A 21,503-nucleotide genomic window follows, 5' to 3' on the forward strand; every position below is an offset into this window, starting at 1 on the left:
TAAATGCAGATTCTCGGGCCCTAGCTCGGGCCCCACAGAACCAGAAACCCTGGGGAGAGCCCTTGGAGTCTGTGTTAGCAAGCTCTCCTGGTGAGCCTGGTGTGGTTTAAGTGGTGAAACCATGGGAGTAGATAGGACTCTAGCTGATCTTGAGTTTTGGCCTATGCTGTCCTCACCGGAACCCTGTGTGGAGGTAGGAGACTTCCTTCCTACCTGTTGTGTACAGTGGGGAGGACCACAGGGCAGAGAGGTTTTGGCATGCCCACAGATGAGGTGGGCCCTAGCCCAGGCTGCTTGTCCCACGATGCATTGCTGGGAGCACCTGCATACCTTTCATTTCATCCAAAATTCAATAAAGCCCCATGTGGCAGCTAGAGAAGCCAGTGGTACCTGTAGTTTAGGTGACGATCTAAATTCCAAGATGGGAAGTGACTTGCTTGGATCTTGAAGCCAGTAGATGCGTGGCAGAGCCAGAACTTGAATCCCATCTCCTGGAAGCAGATGATCGGAAACACGAAGGTGAATGAACAGGGCTTTAGGGCCAGTGCAGAGGTATTCCTTACATCACTTCTTGGTTCTGACTTTTTAAATTACTTGGAACCTATCTCTTATCTCCTTCTGTTCCCTAATTCTTCCAAGACAAAAAGAAGAGCACCCCAGAATGCAGAGGGAACTTCTTGCCCTTTAGGTTGGGAACTTGGATTTCAAATGGCTTGTCTGAGGAAACAAAGGGAAAGGGTTTATTTTTTTACTTCTAGTGGAACACAAGGTCGAATGATAGAACTAGATGCCCATCACAATACGTGAATAACACAGGGACGTGAGTAACGGGGTACGTAGAGACCAGTCCCAGAAGACAAAGGAGAAATAGAGATTGCACTATCAGTAAGTAATGTGCATCTTAGGAGGTTTAACGATTCTATAGAATCTTTATAACCACTGGTAATGACATACTAATTCATCAGCTCCCAGGATCTATACAGTAGAAATAGCTCTGCTCCCAGACTGAAGGGTGGACTGTATAGAAATTTTGGGAATGACTTGGCACGAGACCTCCTTCAGAGAGCCCTGATGCACATTCTATAGGACTTGTACCCCAGGTTTTTGAGTTAACCCAAGACAATGCTTTTCAAACTTTCCTCTTCCCCTTTCTCCTCCTCGCCTCTCCCCTTCTTTCTCTTTTCCTCTCCTTCCACCATAGAAAGACCCACATTTTGCAACAGTCAAAAACTGGAACAAGCTTTTCATGGAACAGAACTTATTCTGTGTGATGCGTTCTGAGAGTTTCCATTACATTAAATTTTTAAAATGCTGTTCATGACTTATTGAATTGATTTTAAGACTCACTAATGAGTTGTAAACCACAATTTGAAAAGATCTTTACTGTTGTAGGAGATTGCCCAAGTCATGCCTGGTCTTAGTAATACTATCAAGGATAAAAGGGGCTTACATACCTTTTGTTGAGATAAAATTTTACTCCTCCTGGATCATTTTATTATTTAAACTTGGAATTCATTGGGGGAATAAAGTTCCTTTTTTTTTTTTTTTAAGGTTTTTGGCCACTGTTTGCTAGGATTGCACAGTAATTTAGCTATCACCGGCTAGGGCTGCACAAAAATTAATCTTTAAAGAAATCTAGCAGTAGGCAAGACTTATTTTGACTAAGAAAAATATGATCCGTTTATATAGCCTGCTGCTACATTTCATGGGCACCAGACAGCTTTGCTGGTAAATGTCTTAGAAACTGCTCAAGTTTTTTTTTTTCTCCATTTAAGAGATGCCCTCAAAATACACCAGTTAACAACCTATTTGCAACTCTACAGTAAGACTGCAGCTTTTAAGAGGATAGAGGAATTGTTGAGTTTCCTTCTGACTCTTGGTTTTGGCTCAGGTCATGATTTCTCAGTCCTGGGATGGAGCCCTGTGTTGGGCTCTGTGCTTAGCGCAGAGTCTGCTTCAGATTTTCTTTCCTTCTCCTTCCTGCTCACTCACTCTCTCAAATAAATAAATAAATAAAAATAGAATCTTTAAATTATATTATTGTGGCTGCTGGGTGGCTCAGTCAGTGAGGCATCTGCCTTCAGCTCAGGTCATGATCTCGGGGTCCTGGGATTGAGCCCGACATCAGGCTCCTTGCTCAGTGGGGGGTCTGCTATTCCCTCTGCCTCCCACTGTTTGTGCTCATTCTCTCCCTCCCTCAAAGAAAATCATAAAAAAAAATAGTTGTATCATTATATTGTAAACCTGAAGCTAATATAACATTGCATGTTAATTATAGTTGAATAAAAAAATGTGTCTTTAAATTTACTTCATAACTTTTCTAAATGGTAGAGAGTTACTTTGTTTTGGAATTAAAAGATTTTGAGTCCAGAACAATAATAATAAAATTTGAATGTGCGTCTTTTAAAACCTGCTAGGTTGTGGTACCTTCCTAAAATAACCAACATTTATCCTAAAGTTAGGTATTTTTACAAGTTTCATAAGTAAAATTAGAAGAGTCTGAATAGTATTTAAAATACTTTAAAGTACGCATACTTAAAATAGAGTGTGTTTTCTTTTAAGAGCAATTCAGATTTCATAAACCCCCAGAATACGCTAGTTTTAGTTAAAAACTTTATTGCTTTGCTTGGTTTAATGACTCTTTTCCTTTGCACAATGAAATTTTTTCAGTGCAAACCCCACACGTCTCATGCTTACACATGAAGGGAATCCTATTGGCAGTGTCTTCCTGTAGGCAACAGGGCTGTCAGCAGAACATGTTTACTGAAATGTACTAAATTATTTTTTTTTGTTGTTCCCAATTTAATGTTAAGTGTTAATTTTAGAGCAGATACTCATAGCCTTTATTTAGTTTTTCCATTTGCTAACATTTTGCCACATTTGTTTTCTTTCTCCTTTTTTCCCCTTTCTTCTTCTCCTTTCCCATACTACTCTCCGTGGTTTTTTTGGAACTGCTTGAAAGTAAGTTGCAAGGGTGGCCCTTTACTGCTAAATATTTCAACAGGTATCTCCAGAGGATACATTCTCCTACATAACTCTAATGCCATTACTGGTTCTTCTTCTTCTTCTTCTTCTTTTTTTTTTTTTTAAGATTTTATTTATTTATTTGACAGTCAGAGATCACAAGTAGGCAGCGAGGCAGGCAGAGAGAAAGGAAGGGAAGCAGATTCCCTGCTGAGCAGAGACTGATGTGGGGCTCAGTCCTAGGACCCTGGAATGATGACCTGAGCTGAAGGCAGCGGCTTAGCCCACTGAGCCAACCAGGTGCCCCCCATTACCGGTTCTTAAGAAAATTAACACTAATATCCCTTTTAATATACCATAGTACGGCTCATTTTGAAGTTGCTTCAAAATACGTAACTGCCACCCCCCGCTTCCCCGTCCCATTCTGGATCGAGGATCTAGTAAAAGTTCATGCATCACATTTGGTTTTTATATTGTTTTAACTCTAGAACAATCCCTCTGTCTCTTATTTTTTATGACACTAATTTTTTCAGTGAGTCCAGGCTAGTTGTCCTACAGGATGTCCCACAGGCAAAAATCAGTTTTTCATAAATATTTTTAAATTGACCTAAAAACCAGACTAAATATTCTGAACAAGTGGATGAAATATGTATGTTTGTCCCCTAGAATACGGTCTTCGGCTCGGGAGTCAGATCTTCATAAAGGAAATGACCAGAACTGGTCTGGCAACTAAGGACGGCAACCTGCATGAAGGAGACATAATTCTCAAGGTGGGAGTACGAGGGGAGAAGACAGCTGAATTCATGTTTGGCTCTCTAGTCCAAATTTCACATCTGAGTGCTGACATAGTGAAACTTGGTTGAGATGGGAGAAAGTAAGACAAAAGCGGGGAGGGGCCAGTAAGGTGAGATTTTTATCACAAAAAGCAGACATGGAGATTTTTAATACTGTAGTGTCAGTTAAAAAAAAAAAACAACAAAACTCAATGAATTCCTTCTTCCCCATTTATTTAAAGTTTAAGCTCCTATTCCCTAAACTAAGGAAAGATGAGGGGAGAGCTGGTAGTATTGATTGCTGAATGTTTAATATAAGTTTCTATAAATCTCTCTAGTCAGGAAACACGTTCCAGTAGTAAACCAATCTACTGTCTTGAGCTTGTCTTATTTACTCTGCTAATTTATTTAGCAGAGTAAAATAACTTAGCAGAGTAACTTCAGTACACCATAGTTCTCTTATGCCTGTATTTGGGATCCAGCTGTACAGGGTCATATTTAATTTGAAGGATACTTCATTTTTATTTAGTCAGTCATCCTAAAGCCCATGTCTGTTTGAGTAACTAAGCAGAAGACTTTACACTTTTAGAAGGGGAAAATAAAAACTTCCTGTTTCACTGTGCTGTGTGTAGTTGTATTGCTTGTAACATGATTGTTACTCATGAACACAGATAAATGGAACTGTAACTGAGAACATGTCTTTAACGGACGCTCGAAAACTGATAGAGAAGTCAAGAGGAAAACTTCAGCTGGTGGTGTTGAGAGACAGCAAGCAAACGCTCATCAACATCCCATCGTTAAATGACAGTGACTCAGAAATAGAAGGTAAAGAAGGGGGAGGCTGTGAGCTTAGCTGGAAGCAAGGAAGGCTGTTGCTTTTGCAACTCAGTTTAGCATAGCCATCCAGCTGGAAGCTAAATTTCCAACAAAAGCTTCTCTTTTAAACTTTAGTTCCAGTAAATGGTGGCTGATTTCTTGTTAAAGTGTCTGTTGAGATTAGTTTCCCAATAAGACATTTGGATGCACTCATGAACTTCCCAGTGGACTCTGATTTAGGCCACTGAAAATGAAACTTATTAGTAAAAAATGTATGTATGAGTGGTTCAAAGACCTAACCACACCCATTTGTAAATTGTTCATCCTTGCACTTTCTTGTAGATTTTTAAAAAGTAGATATGAATATTTCCAACAAAGAGAGGGTCATATGGAAGAGCTAAAACTAGGTCGACATTATAGTAAAGAATTGATCAGAATGGCTGAATATTATGGTATTCATTGATTAGCAGTCTGTATCACCTCATCTGTCTTAGGAGGCAGTATTCATTTCTTGAATATGAATTATACATGGGGTAACATTTTAACTATGTATAAATTACCAATAAAAATAAGTAGGCATAAAAAAAATAACTAGGATGATACTTCCTAACTAATCATCTGGTATTACCTTCATGCAGTAGAGTTTAGAAAATAGTAAGTTCTCAAGTTTGAAGACAGCTGTGTTGATTTTTTAAAGAATTACTTCGTAAAATCTGAAGACTTAGTTTAGTTTCCATTATATCAAAAGTCTAATCATTTGGTTACTGCTGTGGATGCAGTGCAGGAAGACAGCATGAGAAATAATCCCAGCATGCTAGGTGCTTATAGTTACTTCCTTGCTATTCCAAGCTTCAGCCCACCAGCTCCATGAACATCCAGGAGCTTGCTAGAAGCACAGAATAGCAGGTCCTGCCCGAGAACAGCTACATTCGAGTTCAGATCCCAGGTGACTGACATGCACATTCAAGTTTGAGAAACACTGTTCTGTGTAGTTAAAAATGAGTGTATACATATATGATCCAGTAATAGATTTTGATTTCCCACTTTCATTACACTTTCCTTCAAAGCTGCTACTGGGAAGGAGGAACATAAAATTCTGAATTTGGCTTCCTCTTTATTAATTAATGCCTTTCCCTTTAGAGACTTAGATTTTCTTCAAGGGAAGACTGCTAGACTAATGGCACAGTTTCTGCCTGCCTCTTTTCCATTTCCCATGTTGCCTTACCCAGAGAATAGTATCATTTCTGGTACAGTTCTTAAATATTTTAGTAAGAAGTCTTTTCTTATTTTTGAAACCAGATATCTCAGAAATAGAGTCAAACCGATCATTTTCTCCAGAGGAGAGACGGCAGCAGTATTCTGATTATGACTATCATTCCTCAAATGAAAAGCTGAAGGAAAGGCCAAAGTAAGATGATGTATATTTTCCCTCACACGCGACCCCATGAGTGTACACATATGCATATCTGAAGTGACATTATGAGACATTAACGTGATGTGTGCTTAAGTTCAAGAGAGGACATGCAGAACAGATGGTCCAGGATGGGCGCCACACCCACTCCCTTCAAGGCCATGGGGGATACTGCAGCTGCGGTTGGCACAGAGAACAGCAAGGAACCCAGATACCAAGAGGAACCTCCAGGTGAAGGTCCTTTTAAACGTGTTCAAAGTGTATGCTTGGTAATTCCAGAGGATGGCCAGAAGGAGAGACAAACTCTAAAAAATCATTCTTATACATGGAAGAGTAGTAAAAAACATTTTTAATAGTAAAAAAACAAAGAATAACAGCCCTTTCCATATTCTAACGGATTGGCCACATTTTGTTGTATTTAATTAGTTATGGTCCTTGTGTCCTCCCTGATCTCAACCCAGACTGCTCTGCTCTTAATACTCTTGACAGCACATGTGTGCGTTTCTTCCCCTGCTCAGCTACCAATTCTCAGATTCTCCAGACACCAAGTGGTTGTCTGTTCAAGTCAGTTCTGGCACTGACTGCCCAGAACTAGTGCACAGCCTGCAGGTGAGCGACTCAGTCCAGTAAGATGCTTCCATTTCAGACACCACTCCCGTTCCCAGGAGCCCCCCATACTTCTGTCGAGCTGGATCTGAACGGAGGGCTCCCACTGCCCTTCCTCACTCAGGTTTGATAACTTGCTAGGCTGGCTCAGAGAACTCAGGAAAGCCGTTTACTTACTATTACCAGTTCTTATAAAGGATACAACTGAAGAACAGCCAAATGGAAGCAAGGTATAAGGCAAGGGGCGCAGGGCTGCCGAGTCCTCTCCAGGTGTATGTACCACCGTTCCCGGTGTCGCGATGTGTTCACCAATCCTGAAGCATTCCAGTCTCCACGGTTGATGGATTTTTATGGAGTCTCTGTCATGTGCATGATCAGTCACTGCCTCAGTCTCCAACCCCCGTCCCCTCCCAGATGGTGGGGAGGTAGGCTGAAAGTTTCAAGCTTCTAATCGTGGCTTGCTCTTTCCGGTGACCAGCCCCCCCGACCAAGGCTGTCTGGGAGTTATCTCTTTAGAACAAAAGATGCTTTGCCACCCAGGAAATTCCAAGGGATGCGGCAGTTCTTTGTCAGGAATTGGAGGCAAAGAGGGATGCTTCTGGCACCCCTACCATTCTGGAAATTACAGGGATTTTAGGAACTGTGTATTGGGAACTGGGGCAGAGACCAAATATATCTATTTCCAGTCCTGTCACAGTCACATTTTGTCTTATTTGATTAGTTGAAGTCCTTTTTGTCTCTGCCTCTGGTCTCCACCCTAGCCCCTAGCCCTGCCCCCCATCACCCTAAAATGACCGTCATGATTTTACATGCTTAAATATGTATTTTTTTTTTAAGATTTTATTTATTTATTTGACAGAGAGAGATCACAAGTAGATGGAGAGGCAGGCAGAGAGAGAGAGAGGGAAGCAGGCTCCCTGCCGAGCAGAGAGCCCGATGCGGGACTCGATCCCAGGACCCTGAGATCATGACCTGAGCCAAAGGCAGCGGCCCAACCCACTGAGCCACCCAGGCGCCCCATGCTTAAATATGTATTGATGGAAAAGATTTATATGGTTTTTAAGTGACAAAAATACTTTCTTCTTTCGGATGTGATTGTGCATTTTGGAAGGTTCATTTGTTACCCCACTTATTTTGAGAAACCATTGGCACTTTCTAATGCCTCAACATTAAACTTGACTTTAAAGACTTTTTTGTTGTTTTATGTAATGACTTATACATAACATAAAGTACAGACTTGAATTTTGTGGATTTTATGATCTTTATAGAAACAGACTCACTTCCGTTAATCGAGGTTGATAATGATAGACTTTTTTTTTTTTTTTTTTTTTATCCACAGCACCTCAACCAAAAGCAGCCCCAAGAACTTTTCTTCGTCCTAGTCCTGAAGATGAAGCAATCTATGGGTATGTATTTCAGTCTCTTTCTTTTTTGCTTTCTCCTTCCACATACATCAATCTCCTGAACTGAAATCCAGAAGAATGGTACTTTTTGATGATTTTGCATACAATGAGCCACCTTTAACCAACCTCTACTGCTGGTGTTTATAAGAAAGAAGTAACTTGTAGGAAAGTAAAATGTGGAATTCGGGGAACTTTGTGAAATTCACTTTGAATGCTTGTCTACTTTTCTGGCTACTTTTCTACAATGTGATTCTGCGTAGTTGAGTTTACCAGATCCGTAACTCAAATAGGTGCAGTGCTGTTTCACTACAGGGCCTCTGTAGGGGCTGCGGTGCCCTGATGATCCTGGCCTGTGGAGGGAGGGGAGAAATGACCCAGTGCTGTATTTGGGATAAGGAGAGCCCCTTGTTTAGTGGTGGTAAAGAGCAGCAGCTCCTGGAGTAGGATGTGGCCTTGATGAACCCAGGCTGTGGCAGCAGCAGGCTTTTTTTTTTTTTTTTTAAAGAATCCTGGACTGGCAGTCAGATGGCCTAACCTTGCCTTTTATTTGCTTTCTAATGTTGAATGAGTTTATTTAAACATCTGTATTTCTACTTACTAACCAGTTAAGTGGGCCTATTGATACTCCTCTCACAGTCCCAAAAAGATAAAATGATAAAAATGAGAGCTTTTTAACATGTAAATCTTTCTACAGATAGAAGAAACTAACTCTTTCACTGCTAATGTTGGTTCTCCCTTTACAAAGACAAATCTCCCATCTTTCTTTTCTAAAACTGAACTCACTACAGTCCCAACACCAAAATGGTGAGGTTTAAGAAGGGAGACAGCGTGGGTCTCCGGTTGGCTGGTGGCAATGACGTTGGGATATTTGTGGCTGGCATTCAAGAGGGTACCTCGGCAGAGCAAGAAGGCCTTCAAGAAGGGGACCAGATTCTGAAGGTAGGAAAGATCATCCCTGTTCTAGACATTACTGGGAAAGAGTGGGGTTTTCTGGGGCCTTATTATTTTTTTTTTAATTAAAAAAAAAAAAAAGACTTTATTTATTTATTTGACAGAGATCGCAAGTAGGCAGAGAGGCAGGCAGAGAGAGGGGGAAGCAGGCTCCCTGCTGAGCAGAGAGCCCGACTCGAGGCTCAATCCCAGGACCCTGAGATCCTGACCTGAGCCAAAGGCAGAGGCTTATTAACCCACTGAGCCACCCAGATGCCCCTTCTGGGGCCTGATGAAAGGGAAGGGGAAGTAGTCTAGCTTGTGAAAATAGACCAGTTGCAGGTTGATGCCAAGTGTAAGGTCTGTTTCCCTCGAACCGTCTTCTCAGTCCTGGAACTCAAAACTCATCCCTATGTCTGTGGGAATTTACAGTGTTCAAGACCCTTGCAAAGAAATTTTTAAAAAAATTTTATTTATTTGACAGAGACACAGTGGGAGAGGAATACAAACAGGGAATGTGGGAGAGGGGGAAGAAGCAGGCTTCCCGCTGAGCAGGGAGCCTGATGGGGGCCTCGATCTCAGGACCCTGGGATCATGACGCAAGCAGAAGGCAGATGCTCAACTGAGCCACTCAGGTACCCCCTTGCAAAGATTTTTATTAGTTTGCTTAACAAAATGAGATTCTATCTTAAGGCCTGGGAGGAGGATCTCTGTGACAAAGATCTTGCTTAAGTTTGGTTTTTGTTGATTCCCTGTCTGGTTGTCACTCTTCAGGCCATGTGCTGTACTTGAACAAAGGTGGGTTTTGGCTTAGATCTTTAGACTTGAATCCAGTCCCAGCCTCTCATTAGTTCTGTGACCCTTATTCAACCCCGAGACTCCTGTTTGTCTGTTTGTCTGTTTAATGGGGATGAGAATACCTGCCTTGTAGGGGCTCTGGAAGATTAGAATGGGTAATAGCAGTTTCTGGCATGAAGTAGGAAAGTCAAAGTCCGTTCTTTTCGCCATTGGAAAATAACAGGTTGCTGCCACTCAGTATGTTGTTTACATCTAAAATTGAACAGGAACAGTTAATCAAATATTGATCCTTTTAAGGTTACTATATGTATGTTTATATAATCCATCGGTTTTAAAAAATAGTAAACGGGCATCTGGGTGGCTCAGTCAGTTAAGTGTCTGCCTTTGGCTCAGCTCATGAGCTTGGGGTCCTGGGGTCAAGCCCCTTGTCAGGCTCCTGCACAGCAGGGACCTCATTCTCCCTCTCCCGCTGCCCTTCTGTCCTCCTTGTCCTCTCTCTCTTGCTCTATTTCAAATGATTAACATCTTAAAAAAAAAAAAACACCAAAAAACTCAGCTGTGACATTTCATGAGATACATATATTGTCCATTGACTTATGTATAAATATCAAGAATGCCAAGTATCGGGGCACCTGGGTGGCTCAGTGGGTTAAAGCCTCTGCCTTCAGCTCAGGTCATGATCCCAGGGTCCTGGGATCGAGCCCCACATCAGGCTCTCTGCTCAGTAGGGAGTCTGCTTCCCTGTCTCTCTCTCTCTCTCTCTCTGCTTGCCTCTCTGTCCACTCGTGATCTCTGTCTGTCAAATAAATAAACAAAATCTTAAAAAAAAAAAAAAAAAGAATGTCAAGTATCTTGTGACTATATAAAATACACACAGTTCCTAGGGAATTGTCTTTACTGGAATTTCTGCTTCTGTAAACTTGCATTTCTTATGAGTTATTAGGGGTCTGATATAAGCATCTCAGTTCAAAGGAGAGGGGAAGAAAAGAGCCCCACAGTTTCTCAGGAAGCAGGCAGCAGAGCACAGAAGTAGGTGTTCCTTTTCCTTCTTGGCTCTTGGCCTCATTGCAGTAGTTCAGATTTCATTTCTGGAGCAGATGAAGGGCAAACCTTGATCATGAGCTTTGCTGAAGCTTTCCACTGACATTCTAGACCCTCTTTGGCTCTGGTCATGGTCCTAGAAGACTAAGTATATCTGAGTGAACCTCGTGGTACCACATGATCCCAGGAAATACCACTTACCAAGTGTTCCTGATAAGAATCCCATCAGAGTGCCAACTCATACCAATTTACTCTTGAGCTGATGCCAAAGAAGAAAAAGCATTATTTCCTGACTAGTGTGGGGTATATGAAGTCAGGAATTTGGAAGCCTTTGCTCATGAAGGTTCAAGGATAAAATTTTTTTATGTCCTGGGGGAAGAGAGATTTTTGAATTTTCATGAAAAAAGTAGTGAATTCACCTTTGGGCTCGACAAAACTCTGTTAGTTGTTAAAGACTGGGAGAGTCATTTCCATGGGTACAATTCACGGTATGCAATGTTTATACTTAAGAAAGTGTCTTGTTTCCTGTTATTACCCTGGTGAAAGACAAGGAAAAAAAATATGGGAACTGGCTTTTTTTTCCCCCTCCCCAGTAATCCCATTTGAAAGTCAGACAGTAGACGGTTCAGGTTCTTGGGTGTGAATAAATTTTCTGTTAAAGGAGCCCTCAGTTCTATAAAGGGGTAAAAAAGATCGAGTTCGCCTACTGGGGCAGAGAAGCTGCTGTACAGTCAAAAGCTGTTGCTGATACTGAGTCCTTTACAGGATCACAGCAGACAAGGCGGGCCCTCCCTCCCCCCTTAGACAACTAAACAGATAATGAAAGAGGATATTTCTTGGAGAGGACTGTACAACCTAACCTTCCAGTATCAAAGTGCTGTCCTGACTTTTTTTTTTTTTTTTAAAGATTTTATTTATTTATTTATGTGAGACAGAGAGAGAGCAAGGGGTGGGGAGGGGTAGAGTGAGGGAGAGGGAGAAGCAGTTCCCTGCTGAGCAGGGAGCCTGATGTGGAGCTCTATCCCAGGACCCTGAGATCAGGACCTGAGCTGAAGGCAGACACTTAACTGACTGAGCTACTCAGGTGCTGCTGTCCTGATCTTTTTAGCTGTAACTTGTTTCGATGTTCCTTTTCATGGCCAAATTGGATGTATGTGGTGAACTCTGTGCATTTACTAATCACTTTTTTCTGTTGAGGGTTTTTTTAAGGGCAGCTTTTCCTTTGGAAAGGTGGCAGCTTGACAAGCAGAGGGATCGCACTCAGGTGCTGTGGCAGGATATACGCCCGACCAGTAACAGGGGTTTGTGTGTTTTCATGCTTGGCCTGATTGTCTCTTTGCATATTATTTACCTGGTATGGTTCTTATTTTTCTTTCAGAAACTTCTGTGGGGTGAAAAAGAGAAACTCCTAAGTTTTTAAATGTAGTTACTACGTATGACTTAATTTTGACCATTGTATTATTGGCTTGATGGAAGGTCCATCCCGCATGGCCATAGGATGGACAGAGAGGGACCCTCACCATCTTCCCTCAAGCCTTATGGCCTTGTCTTACTTAAATAAAAGCACATACAGGGCATATGAAGACATGTGGCCATGCACAGATACAGGTATAGATAGATAAATGGCACAGGAAAGGATTAGATTCTGAAGTGTGATGATCCCTAAAATGACACCTGAAATGCTAAATATTGTTTCAAAGGAAAAGCTAATGAGACCGCTTTAACAAGTTAGTTTATTTCAAAAGCATCAACTAAGTGTCAGCCTAATGCCTGTTTTTACTTAATCACAAGTTCCAACCTTAAATTAGGATCAGTTATTGACATTTTTCAGTGATAAAGGGTTCTATAGTCCTCAATGACTGAAAAAAAAATTCATAGGAATTTTTTGTCTTCTTTTTATTTTTATATTATTAAAATATTAGGTACTTTAAAATAATTTTTATATTTATGTGTAATTGCTTTAAAATGGTTTTAAAGGTACTGAACAAAGATTCCAAAATGTCTTTTTTCTTTCTGCCACATTTCAATTTTACTTGCTTTCTAATATCCTTCAAAAGCTGTTTACCGCGTTCCCTCTTTGGTCAGTGGGGGATAAATGTTGCAGCTTCTTGTCAGAAATAAGTGTGTGCCAGAAGCTTAAATATATAAACCTATGTATTAGGCTAATGCTTTCCCCTTATAAGGGGAAAATGCTCTTCAATTTCATAAACGTGTTAAAAACCTTCTAGGTGAGAGAAGCTATAGGAGAGAGGTAGACTTGGATTTTTATTTTCAGGCTTTTCTTTGAATCAATTTAAAGTGTTAACACCTTAAGCTGGGCCAGCATGTCTGTTTGCTGTAAGACTTCACCACTCCCTATAGCATTATAGATAAATCTCATAATTGTATATTACCTCCCTGACCACCTCTGTGGGAAACTCAAGAAGAGATAGACACAAGCATAACAAGAAATTTTAATATGATTCAGTGACAGATCCTTGATGGAATGACATATTTCTAAGGGACAGTTATGACAAGAAGGTGTGGCAATACGCGCACAGCCCAGGCCCATAGCAGGTACTGGGAGGGCTTGAGTTGGGTCACTAAAGACTTTTATATCTGGGTTTTGCTTTGGGCAGGCCCAGATAAAAACTAACAGATGCCAGGCGCCTGGGTGGCTTAGTGGGTTAAGCCTCTGCCTTCGGCTCAGGTCATGATCCCAGGATCCTGGGATCGAGCCCCGCATTGGGCTCTCTGCTCAGCAGGGAGCCTCCTTCCCCCTCTCTCTCTGCCTGCCTCTCTGCCTACTTGTGATCTCTCTCTGTCAAATAAATAAAATCCTTTAAAAAACAAAAAACAAAAAAGCCCTAACAGATGCAGTGCATGGATGGCTCAGTTGGTTAAGCAGCTGCCTTCAGCTCAGGTCATGATCCTAGAGTCCCAGTTGAGTCCAGCGTCAGGGTCCCAGTCTGCTTCTCCCTCTGACCCTCCCCACTTCATGCTGTCTCTCTTTCATTCTTTCTCAAATAAATAAAATCTTAAAAAAAAAAAAAAAAAGAATATTAAAAAACTTGTGTGGCGGGGCACCTGGGTGGCTCAGTGGGTTAAGCCTCTGCCTTCACCTCAGGTCATGATCCTGGGGTCCTCGGATCGAGCCCCGCATTGGGCTCTCTGCTCGGCAGGGAGCCTGTTTCCCTTCGTCTCTCTCTGCCTTCCTCTCGGCCTACTTGTGATCTCTGTCAAATAAATAAATAAAAATTAAAAAAAAAACCAAAAAACCAAAAACCTTATGTGGCATCTTTTTAAGAACTTTTCTTTTCTCTTTTTGTTGTTTGTTTTGTTTTGTTTTTCTGTTTGACCTTCCTATCAGGTGAACACGCAGGATTTCAGAGGGCTAGTTCGGGAAGATGCCGTTCTCTACCTGCTGGAAATCCCCAAGGGTGAAATGGTAACCATTTTAGCTCAGAGCCGTGCTGATGGTGAGCAAATCTGGTCATTAGTTTAATTTGGGGAGTTGGGGGAAGGATGAGAGCAGTATCTTGGGAACAGAATAGGTAAATTTGGGTGTTAAAAATCTGAAATATATCTTCACAATCAGTTTCTGGGTTACAGTTTTGTGGAGAGAATTTGGGTACCACTTAATGTTCTATAGAAGTGCTTTCTGTGCACCAATTTAAATAATTTTATCAGTTGTGTTAATTTGGAATAAAATTGCTTTTCTGGATAGTTATCTACCCTTAATTATTATCTGGAGTTTTACTAACTTTTCCAGGTGAAAGAGTCAATGGGCCATGTCTTTGGGTCAGCTTCCACATTAACGCTTACCAATCTGACAGGTTGCTGCCCCCTTGCAAGCCTCACTGTTCTCATCTGTAAATTGTGGAGGTTGACAGCCTCTTCCCAGTCAGCTTCGGAGGCTGACTGGCAAGTGTATTAGGGTTCTCTAGAGAGAAAGAATCCATAGGGGGGGTGTATGTGTATAAATAGAGGTTTATTATAAGGAATTGTCTCATGTAATTATGGATTGGCAAGTCCCAAGGACTGCAGGGTGAGTTGGCAGGTTAGAGACCCAGGAGAACCGATGATTTGGTTCTAGTCCAAGACTGGAGGCCTGACAACTGGAAAAGCTGGTAGTGCAGTTACAGTCTGAAGGCTGGCAAGCTCACAACCCAGAAAGACCTGGTGTGTCCATCTGAGTGTGAAGGCAAGAAGAAAGCTGATGTTCTAGTTCTAACGCAGGAAGACTTCTTTTTTTCTTACTTGGAGAAGGGTTCCCCTTTCTGTTCTTTCAAGCTTTCATCTGATTGGATGAGGCCTGCCACATGAGGAAGCACAATCTGTTTTATTCAGTCTACCCGTTTCAATGTTAATCTCATTCGATAATACCCTCAGTTATACACACAGAATAATGTTTGACCAAAATCTGGGCACCTGGTGGCCCAGTCAAGTTGACACACAAAATTAACCATCACAGCAACTCATGAAATTAGTTTTTTGTCATCCTTCCTATTTGAGCCCTGATTCCCACAGGGCCTGTCCACTGAGTTTACTAAATGAAGAGAAGTGAAAAGAGGGATCGGAAATAGAAGCAGCTTGTAACTCTTCAAGAAAAGACCTCTGGCTAAGCAGATTGCAACATACAAGAATGCTTTTGTTTTTCAGTGTATAGAGACATCCTGGCTTGTGGCAGAGGGGATTCCTTTTTTATAAGAAGCCACTTTGAATGTGAGAAGGAAACCCCACAGAGCCTGGCCTTCACCAGGGGGGAGGTCTTCCGAGTCGTAGATACGCTGTACGATGGCAAGCTGGGCCACTGGCTGGCTGTGAGGATTGGAAACGAATTGGAGAAAGGCTTAATCCCCAACAAAAGCAGGTATCTGAGATCCCGTACTCCCACACACCTCTCTTAAGTCCCCCCCTCCCCAAATCAATTACAGTCTCTTCCCTGCTCAGAGAGGAAGCCCCACATGACCTCATCATTTGTCTTCGTGTCCTCTCCCATCACCTACTTCTGGTTCATGAGAAGTGGCCTGGGACTGGGAGATAGCCACCAGCTGGTTTGCTGTATTTAGTTCGCATCACGTAGTTGGTTGTTGCGCCTGGTTGGTGTTTAAACAGTCCTATGGCGTGTCTGAGCAGATGCCAGAGTGGCTGGAGCGCATCAGCACAGCTCTCCGACAAGCTGCCCTTGTCTACTGTCTGGCCCTCATGCTGGGGGAGAGGCTTATGCACTCCAGTTAACATTTATTGGTTGGCTGGGGGAAGTAAAATTTTGGCAGGGATTTTGGTTATGTTTACTGTATACCAGCCTACCAAAATGAGCCAAGTTAATTGTGTTACTGAGCTATTTCTGGTAGATTTGATGTGCACCCAGCCTTTCTCTGCTTCCACTGGATGAAGAGAGTCCACACTTTGCCCACTCTGTGAAACTTCTTCCACTGTGAAGCTGCATCTTCTTTAATCCAAGTTCATAAACCTCACTGACTGGTTTTGGTTCATTTTAACTTCAATTGTGCCTTTTCTGGCTTTAGAGATTCACTACCTTTGGTTTTTTCTCTCAGAGCTGAACAAATGGCCAGTGTTCAGAATGCCCAGAGAGACAATGCTGGGGACAGAGCAGATTTCTGGAGAATGCGTGGCCAGAGATCTGGTGTGAAGAAAAACTTAAGGAAGAGCCGTGAAGATCTAACAGCTGTTGTGTCGGTTAGCACCAAGTTCCCGGCTTATGAGAGGGTTTTGCTGCGAGAAGGTAAGGAAGCCAAGTGGGGTCAGGAAATGATCTGACTGGGCTCTGCGCCTGTCTTCTTCATTTTCAGACCACAGTAGGCAGGTTCAAACTTCCCATACTACTTAAGCCAAAGCCAGGCTGTTGAGTTGCAGTCATACTCATACATGCAATAATAACTTTCAGAAAAGTGACTTGTATAAACTCTTACATGCAGGTGTATTTCCATGTCTTCAGTTATTTCATTTACATACTACCATTCAGGGGGCGCCTGGGTGGTCATGATCCCGGGGTCCTGGGATCGAGCCCCACATCGGGCTCTCTGCTCCGCAGGGAGCCCGCTTCCTCCTCTCTCTCTCTGCCTGCCTCTCTGCCTACTTGTGATCTCTGTCAAATAAATAAATAAAATCTTAAAAAAAAAAAAACTACCATTCAGAAGTTTATATATATTATCTGTAGCAAAGTTTATTTTTTTGATTTCTTTTGGTTTCTTTTCTGAAGAAAAAGAACAGGGCTGAAATGGGGGAGGAAGAACACAATTTCTTTCATTTAGTCATGTTATCATTGGCCTATAAAAATACTTCTGCTTCGTACCTCCAGTAGCCGAGGAGATGTGTTTCTATGGCCTTTCTTGTCTCATTTCAGCTGGTTTCAAGAGACCTGTGGTCTTATTTGGCCCCATAGCAGATATAGCACTGGAAAAGCTGGCAAATGAGTTACCGGACCTGTTCCAAACTGCTAGTAAGTCTGTTGATGATTTTTTTCTCTCCCAATTTTTATTTTGAAAAATACGAATATATAAGAAAAGTGAAAAGTGTGGTATGAATACCTTCACATACCCTTCACATGAAGGCACTGTCACCTGTCAAAAAGTTTGCCTTATACCTCCCCTGCCATTTTTTACCGATGTAAATCTCCTCAGTACAAGGACATTCTTCTATATAACCACACTACATCACATAACAAATTTAACAAAGATATGGTAATACTGCTTAGTATATAGTCTGTTTATATAGTCTGTTTCTGTCTTTCTAGAATCCTCCTTTCTTCTACTTTATTTCGAAACCCCTGTCTCACCTGTCAGACTGCCACCTTCCTTGTGATTAGGTTTCAGTTAGAGAGGTAGTGTATGTCCTTCTCATGGTCTCTCTTCAGGGCCTCCTGATGTCGGATGTCCTGTCATTGCTGATGCTGGGTTGGAGTCTTTGGTCCTGATTCTAAAAATATTAATTAGCTCTTTGCTCTTTGCTTTTGCAGAAACAGAACCAAAAGATGCAGGTTCTGAGAAATCCAGTGGGGTAGTGCGGTTAAATACTGTGCGGCAAATTATTGAACAGGTAAGGAAGTTCATCCAAAAGCCACGTTGTTGGAAAGAATTGAGTCATAGTTTGCCGCAGTCCTTTTTGGAATAGAATCTGTATTTTAATAATATTAAATGTTAATGATAAAAAAGTGAACATAAACATAACCTGTTGGCAACCAGTCGATGTGGAAACCAGTGGATGTTCAGTGGCAGTGATGTATGGTTTTTTCAGAGTTGTCAACATAATACCAAATAACCTGTTCATTCATTTTCTCAGAGGTGGGCATAATATGGAGGAAAACGTTTTCTGCTTTTTGATTTAAACTGACAAGTTTTACCTGATGTAGCCTTTACTTGAGACAAACTCTTTGCTGCCCTGTGACTTTACATACTTGTTGACATAACTTTGCCCCATTTCTAACAGGATAAGCATGCACTATTGGACGTGACTCCTAAAGCCGTGGATCTGTTGAATTACACTCAGTGGTTCCCGATTGTGATTTTTTTCAACCCAGACTCTAGACAAGGTGTCAAAACCATGAGACAGAGGTTGAATCCAACATCCAACAAAAGTTCTCGGAAGTTATATGATCAAGCCAACAAGCTTAAAAAAACTTGTGCACATCTCTTCACAGGTAAGTGAAATTTAAAATGTGGTCTCTTGGCTCCACAGTGGGAAATAGAGAATTGAAGAATGGAAGAAATAAGAAAATAATCTGAACAAAGTAGAGTAATCTGAAATCCTATTCATGACTCCTTGAAAAGAAACTATCCTAAAATGATATTATACTCAATGGCATTTGTAGATTTAATTTTGATTGAAAATGATCATAGAGATCCATGACATGCAAAAATTGGTCACTTTGATGGGTTCAGATTCTTGTGTGGAACTACAGGCCAGTGACTGAGCCCCCAGTGCACCATCTAGCACCCATATCTCTATCTAGATTCTGTCATTGTTCTCTGCTTACCATGCATGTAGGCACTAACAGAGTGGTAAGAACTTGGTTTCATTATTTAAAAAGATCCCCAAAATAGAAGCTTGAACACTCTGTATGATTAAGGATTTATTACTCCCATTTTTAGGATAATAAATGATACTGTGATTATGTTTAAAAATAAAGAGTTCTCTATCTTATAGAAAAGTATACTAAGTAAAATATTCATGGATGGTCCTAATATATATTTATGGATGACCTAATATGATGCCTAGTATTTGCTTACATAATCTTTGGTGAGGAGAGTGGTTGGGGATGTCGATAAGACTGGCCAAGAGTTGATAGTTTTTGAGGGTGGGTAATGTAGACAAGTTCATGTTCTCTCTACTTTGTATATGTTTAAAATTTCACATAATAGAATTTCTTAAGTTCCTGAAATGAAGACCCCCTGCTAGCTAGTATTCCTCATAAAAGTAAAATAATCTAAGAATGTAGCATGTTTAGTAACTGAATATGTGCAGCAGCTATATATGTGACTGGTTCTGTAAATGTGGTATAATTCAGGGGTTAAAAGGGTTAAATCAGGGGTGCCTGGGTGGCTTAATGGGTTAAGGCCTCTGCCTTAGGCTCAGGTCATGATCCCAGGGTCCTGGGATCAAGCCCCGCATCTTGTCTGCTCAGCAGGGAGCCTGCTTCCTCCTCTCTCTCTGCCTGCTTCTCTGCCTACTTGTGATCTCCATCTGTCAAATAAATAAATAAAATCTTAAAAAAAAAAAGGGGTTAAATCAAGTCATGCAGTTCTGTGGGAGCAGCATGAGGGGATTGTATGGGTAGAACATCCTTAGGGTAATGATAGCTCTTCGAGTTGAGTGCTGCTCACCATCTACCTATCTGACACTGGGGAGGGAGGGAGTAGATGAAATATGTCCACATTGGATTCTTGTTTTATTGTCACTGGCTTTTCTTGTTAAAGACATGCACTTAAAAAACAAAACAAAAACAAAACAAAAAAAACCACGCACTATTTACCACTGGGATGACATGGTGAAACTGACAGGTAATTTCTCCAAATGTACAGGAAAGAGTAGTCTATAATAAACTGGGTTTTTGCAATGTGGAGTCTTAAGAGTCAATTTCTCTTCTGTAGAATGGGGACAATAGTGATACCTACTTTGTAAAGTTTGGGTAAACAAGAAATGAGCTCATCCATGTAACGTGTTTGGAAAAGTGCTTGCTTTATGCATAGTAGTTATATAAGGTATATTTCATTCTGAATAGAAAATATATATTCCTTTTGGAGTTTAGTCTGAATATATATTCTAAAATATTTAAGCCTATCAAAATTACATACACTTAAATGTTACCTTTAGTATTTTTTTTTAAGATATCAACAGTAAATTTGTGTATGTTTTTCTTATTTATAACATACATGCCTAGGTAACAATCTTTAAAATACAGTACTTTTGTATTTGTTCTAGATGTGTTTTCTTTGCACAGTTGTTAAAAACATACCTTTTGGGGCACCTGGGTGGCTTAGCTGGTTAAGCGACTGCCTTTGCTCAGGTCATGATCCTGGAGTCCTGGGATCAAGTCCCCCAGGAGGCTCCCAGCTCTGCAGGGAGTCTGCTTCTCCCTCTGACCTTCTCCCCTCTCATGGTCTCTCTCACTCTCTCTCTCTCAAATAAATAAATAAAATCTTAAAAAAAAACCCAACCATATCTTTTAAGGTAGCTTTTCTGAAAAACAGATATTTGAAATGAAAGTAACTCATTTTTAGCTTTATAACATTCATCTGTAATGCAAACTCCCAACAGCTAGACCAGTAGTGGCTTTAATTACATTCAACTAAAGGGATTTATTGTTCAGATATGTGTCTACTTTCTCTTGCATTTGCGAAAGTTTTAATTCAAATATGACAAATGGGTAAAATTATGGGAAGTAGCATTTTTAATAAACATTGCTCTGGAAATTGATGCAAACCTTTTGTTTACATTTCTGAAGCTACTATCAACCTAAATTCAGCCAATGATAGCTGGTTTGGCAGCTTGAAGGACACAATTCAGCATCAGCAAGGAGAAGCAGTTTGGGTCTCTGAAGGAAAGGTATGTGGCATAGATACTCCACTATGAGGTGAGAGTCCATGTTCTCAATCTTTTCTCAGGAGGGTAGTGAATGTAGAACACCATGGCCATTTGAAGTGATTCCAGTGTATTTGCTAATCAAGTTTGGAATTTTATAAATTCTCTAAGACTTTTCAAAGAAAAGTAGAATGTGATGTATGTGACCCTACATTCACTTCCCTTTTACTTTTAACGTAGTAACTAGTGTTGTATTCCAAGCACACTAATCAGAGCTTACAAGATCTTGTGCTGAGCTCCACAGCTTACTAAGGATATGGGAAAGTCAGCATGGAAGGGAGAGGTGAGGATGAGGGTCATGGAGAAGGTATTTAAAAATTGATTTAAAAAAAGGAAAAGTTGGAATCATTTGCTTAGAAGACTGGAAGAGAATGTGTCCTCGGAATGTGGAATTCGAGTAGGTTGGTAAGAGAATGCTCAGAACCTTGTGTTGGCTTCTAAAACTGGCGAGCTTCTCCTTCATGCAGGTAGTTTACCCACAGTTCTGCTGAAGGGAGGAAGCAAAGAAATTATACCAATCTCCTGTGGTTCTAAGGCTTTGGTGCTAGTATTCTGTAGTCCAGCTGAATTGAACTAGTTGGTGAGATGGTCAGAGGATGATTCTGTTGCGAAAGTGACTCAGTTACCAATTAGATTGTTGAGTCCTTGTCTTGCCCTTTGGAAACTGCATATTTAGTT

At 41.1% G+C, this 21,503-nt stretch overlaps 1 protein-coding gene and 1 long non-coding RNA gene across 11 annotated transcripts in view; one reads left to right on the forward strand and one right to left on the reverse strand.

The window, feature by feature from the left end:
* Positions 1 to 21,503, reverse strand: part of LOC309846984 — a 318,364-nt gene that overhangs the window by 243,834 nt on the left and 53,027 nt on the right. The window contains exon 3 of the long non-coding RNA XR_014302226.1: positions 391 to 491. This is a non-coding gene — a long non-coding RNA (uncharacterized lncRNA). The remainder of the gene's footprint in view (positions 1 to 390; positions 492 to 21,503) is intronic.
* Positions 1 to 21,503, forward strand: part of TJP2 (tight junction protein 2) — a 123,183-nt gene that overhangs the window by 94,624 nt on the left and 7,056 nt on the right. For all 10 annotated transcript variants that reach the window (XM_082696636.1, XM_082696640.1, XM_082696635.1 and 7 more), the window contains 13 exons: positions 3,631 to 3,734; positions 4,409 to 4,562; positions 5,853 to 5,961; positions 6,062 to 6,195; positions 7,910 to 7,976; positions 8,762 to 8,912; positions 14,092 to 14,200; positions 15,384 to 15,594; positions 16,283 to 16,470; positions 17,092 to 17,187; positions 17,704 to 17,783; positions 18,174 to 18,384; positions 20,689 to 20,789. In XM_082696636.1, coding sequence (XP_082552762.1) covers positions 3,631 to 3,734; positions 4,409 to 4,562; positions 5,853 to 5,961; positions 6,062 to 6,195; positions 7,910 to 7,976; positions 8,762 to 8,912; positions 14,092 to 14,200; positions 15,384 to 15,594; positions 16,283 to 16,470; positions 17,092 to 17,187; positions 17,704 to 17,783; positions 18,174 to 18,384; positions 20,689 to 20,789 — 1,715 coding nt within the window. The remainder of the gene's footprint in view (positions 1 to 3,630; positions 3,735 to 4,408; positions 4,563 to 5,852; positions 5,962 to 6,061; positions 6,196 to 7,909; positions 7,977 to 8,761; positions 8,913 to 14,091; positions 14,201 to 15,383; positions 15,595 to 16,282; positions 16,471 to 17,091; positions 17,188 to 17,703; positions 17,784 to 18,173; positions 18,385 to 20,688; positions 20,790 to 21,503) is intronic.

The sequence above is a fragment of the Mustela nivalis genome, assembly GCF_964662115.1.
Source record: "Mustela nivalis genome assembly, chromosome: 13".
Lineage (NCBI taxonomy): Eukaryota > Metazoa > Chordata > Mammalia > Carnivora > Mustelidae > Mustela > Mustela nivalis.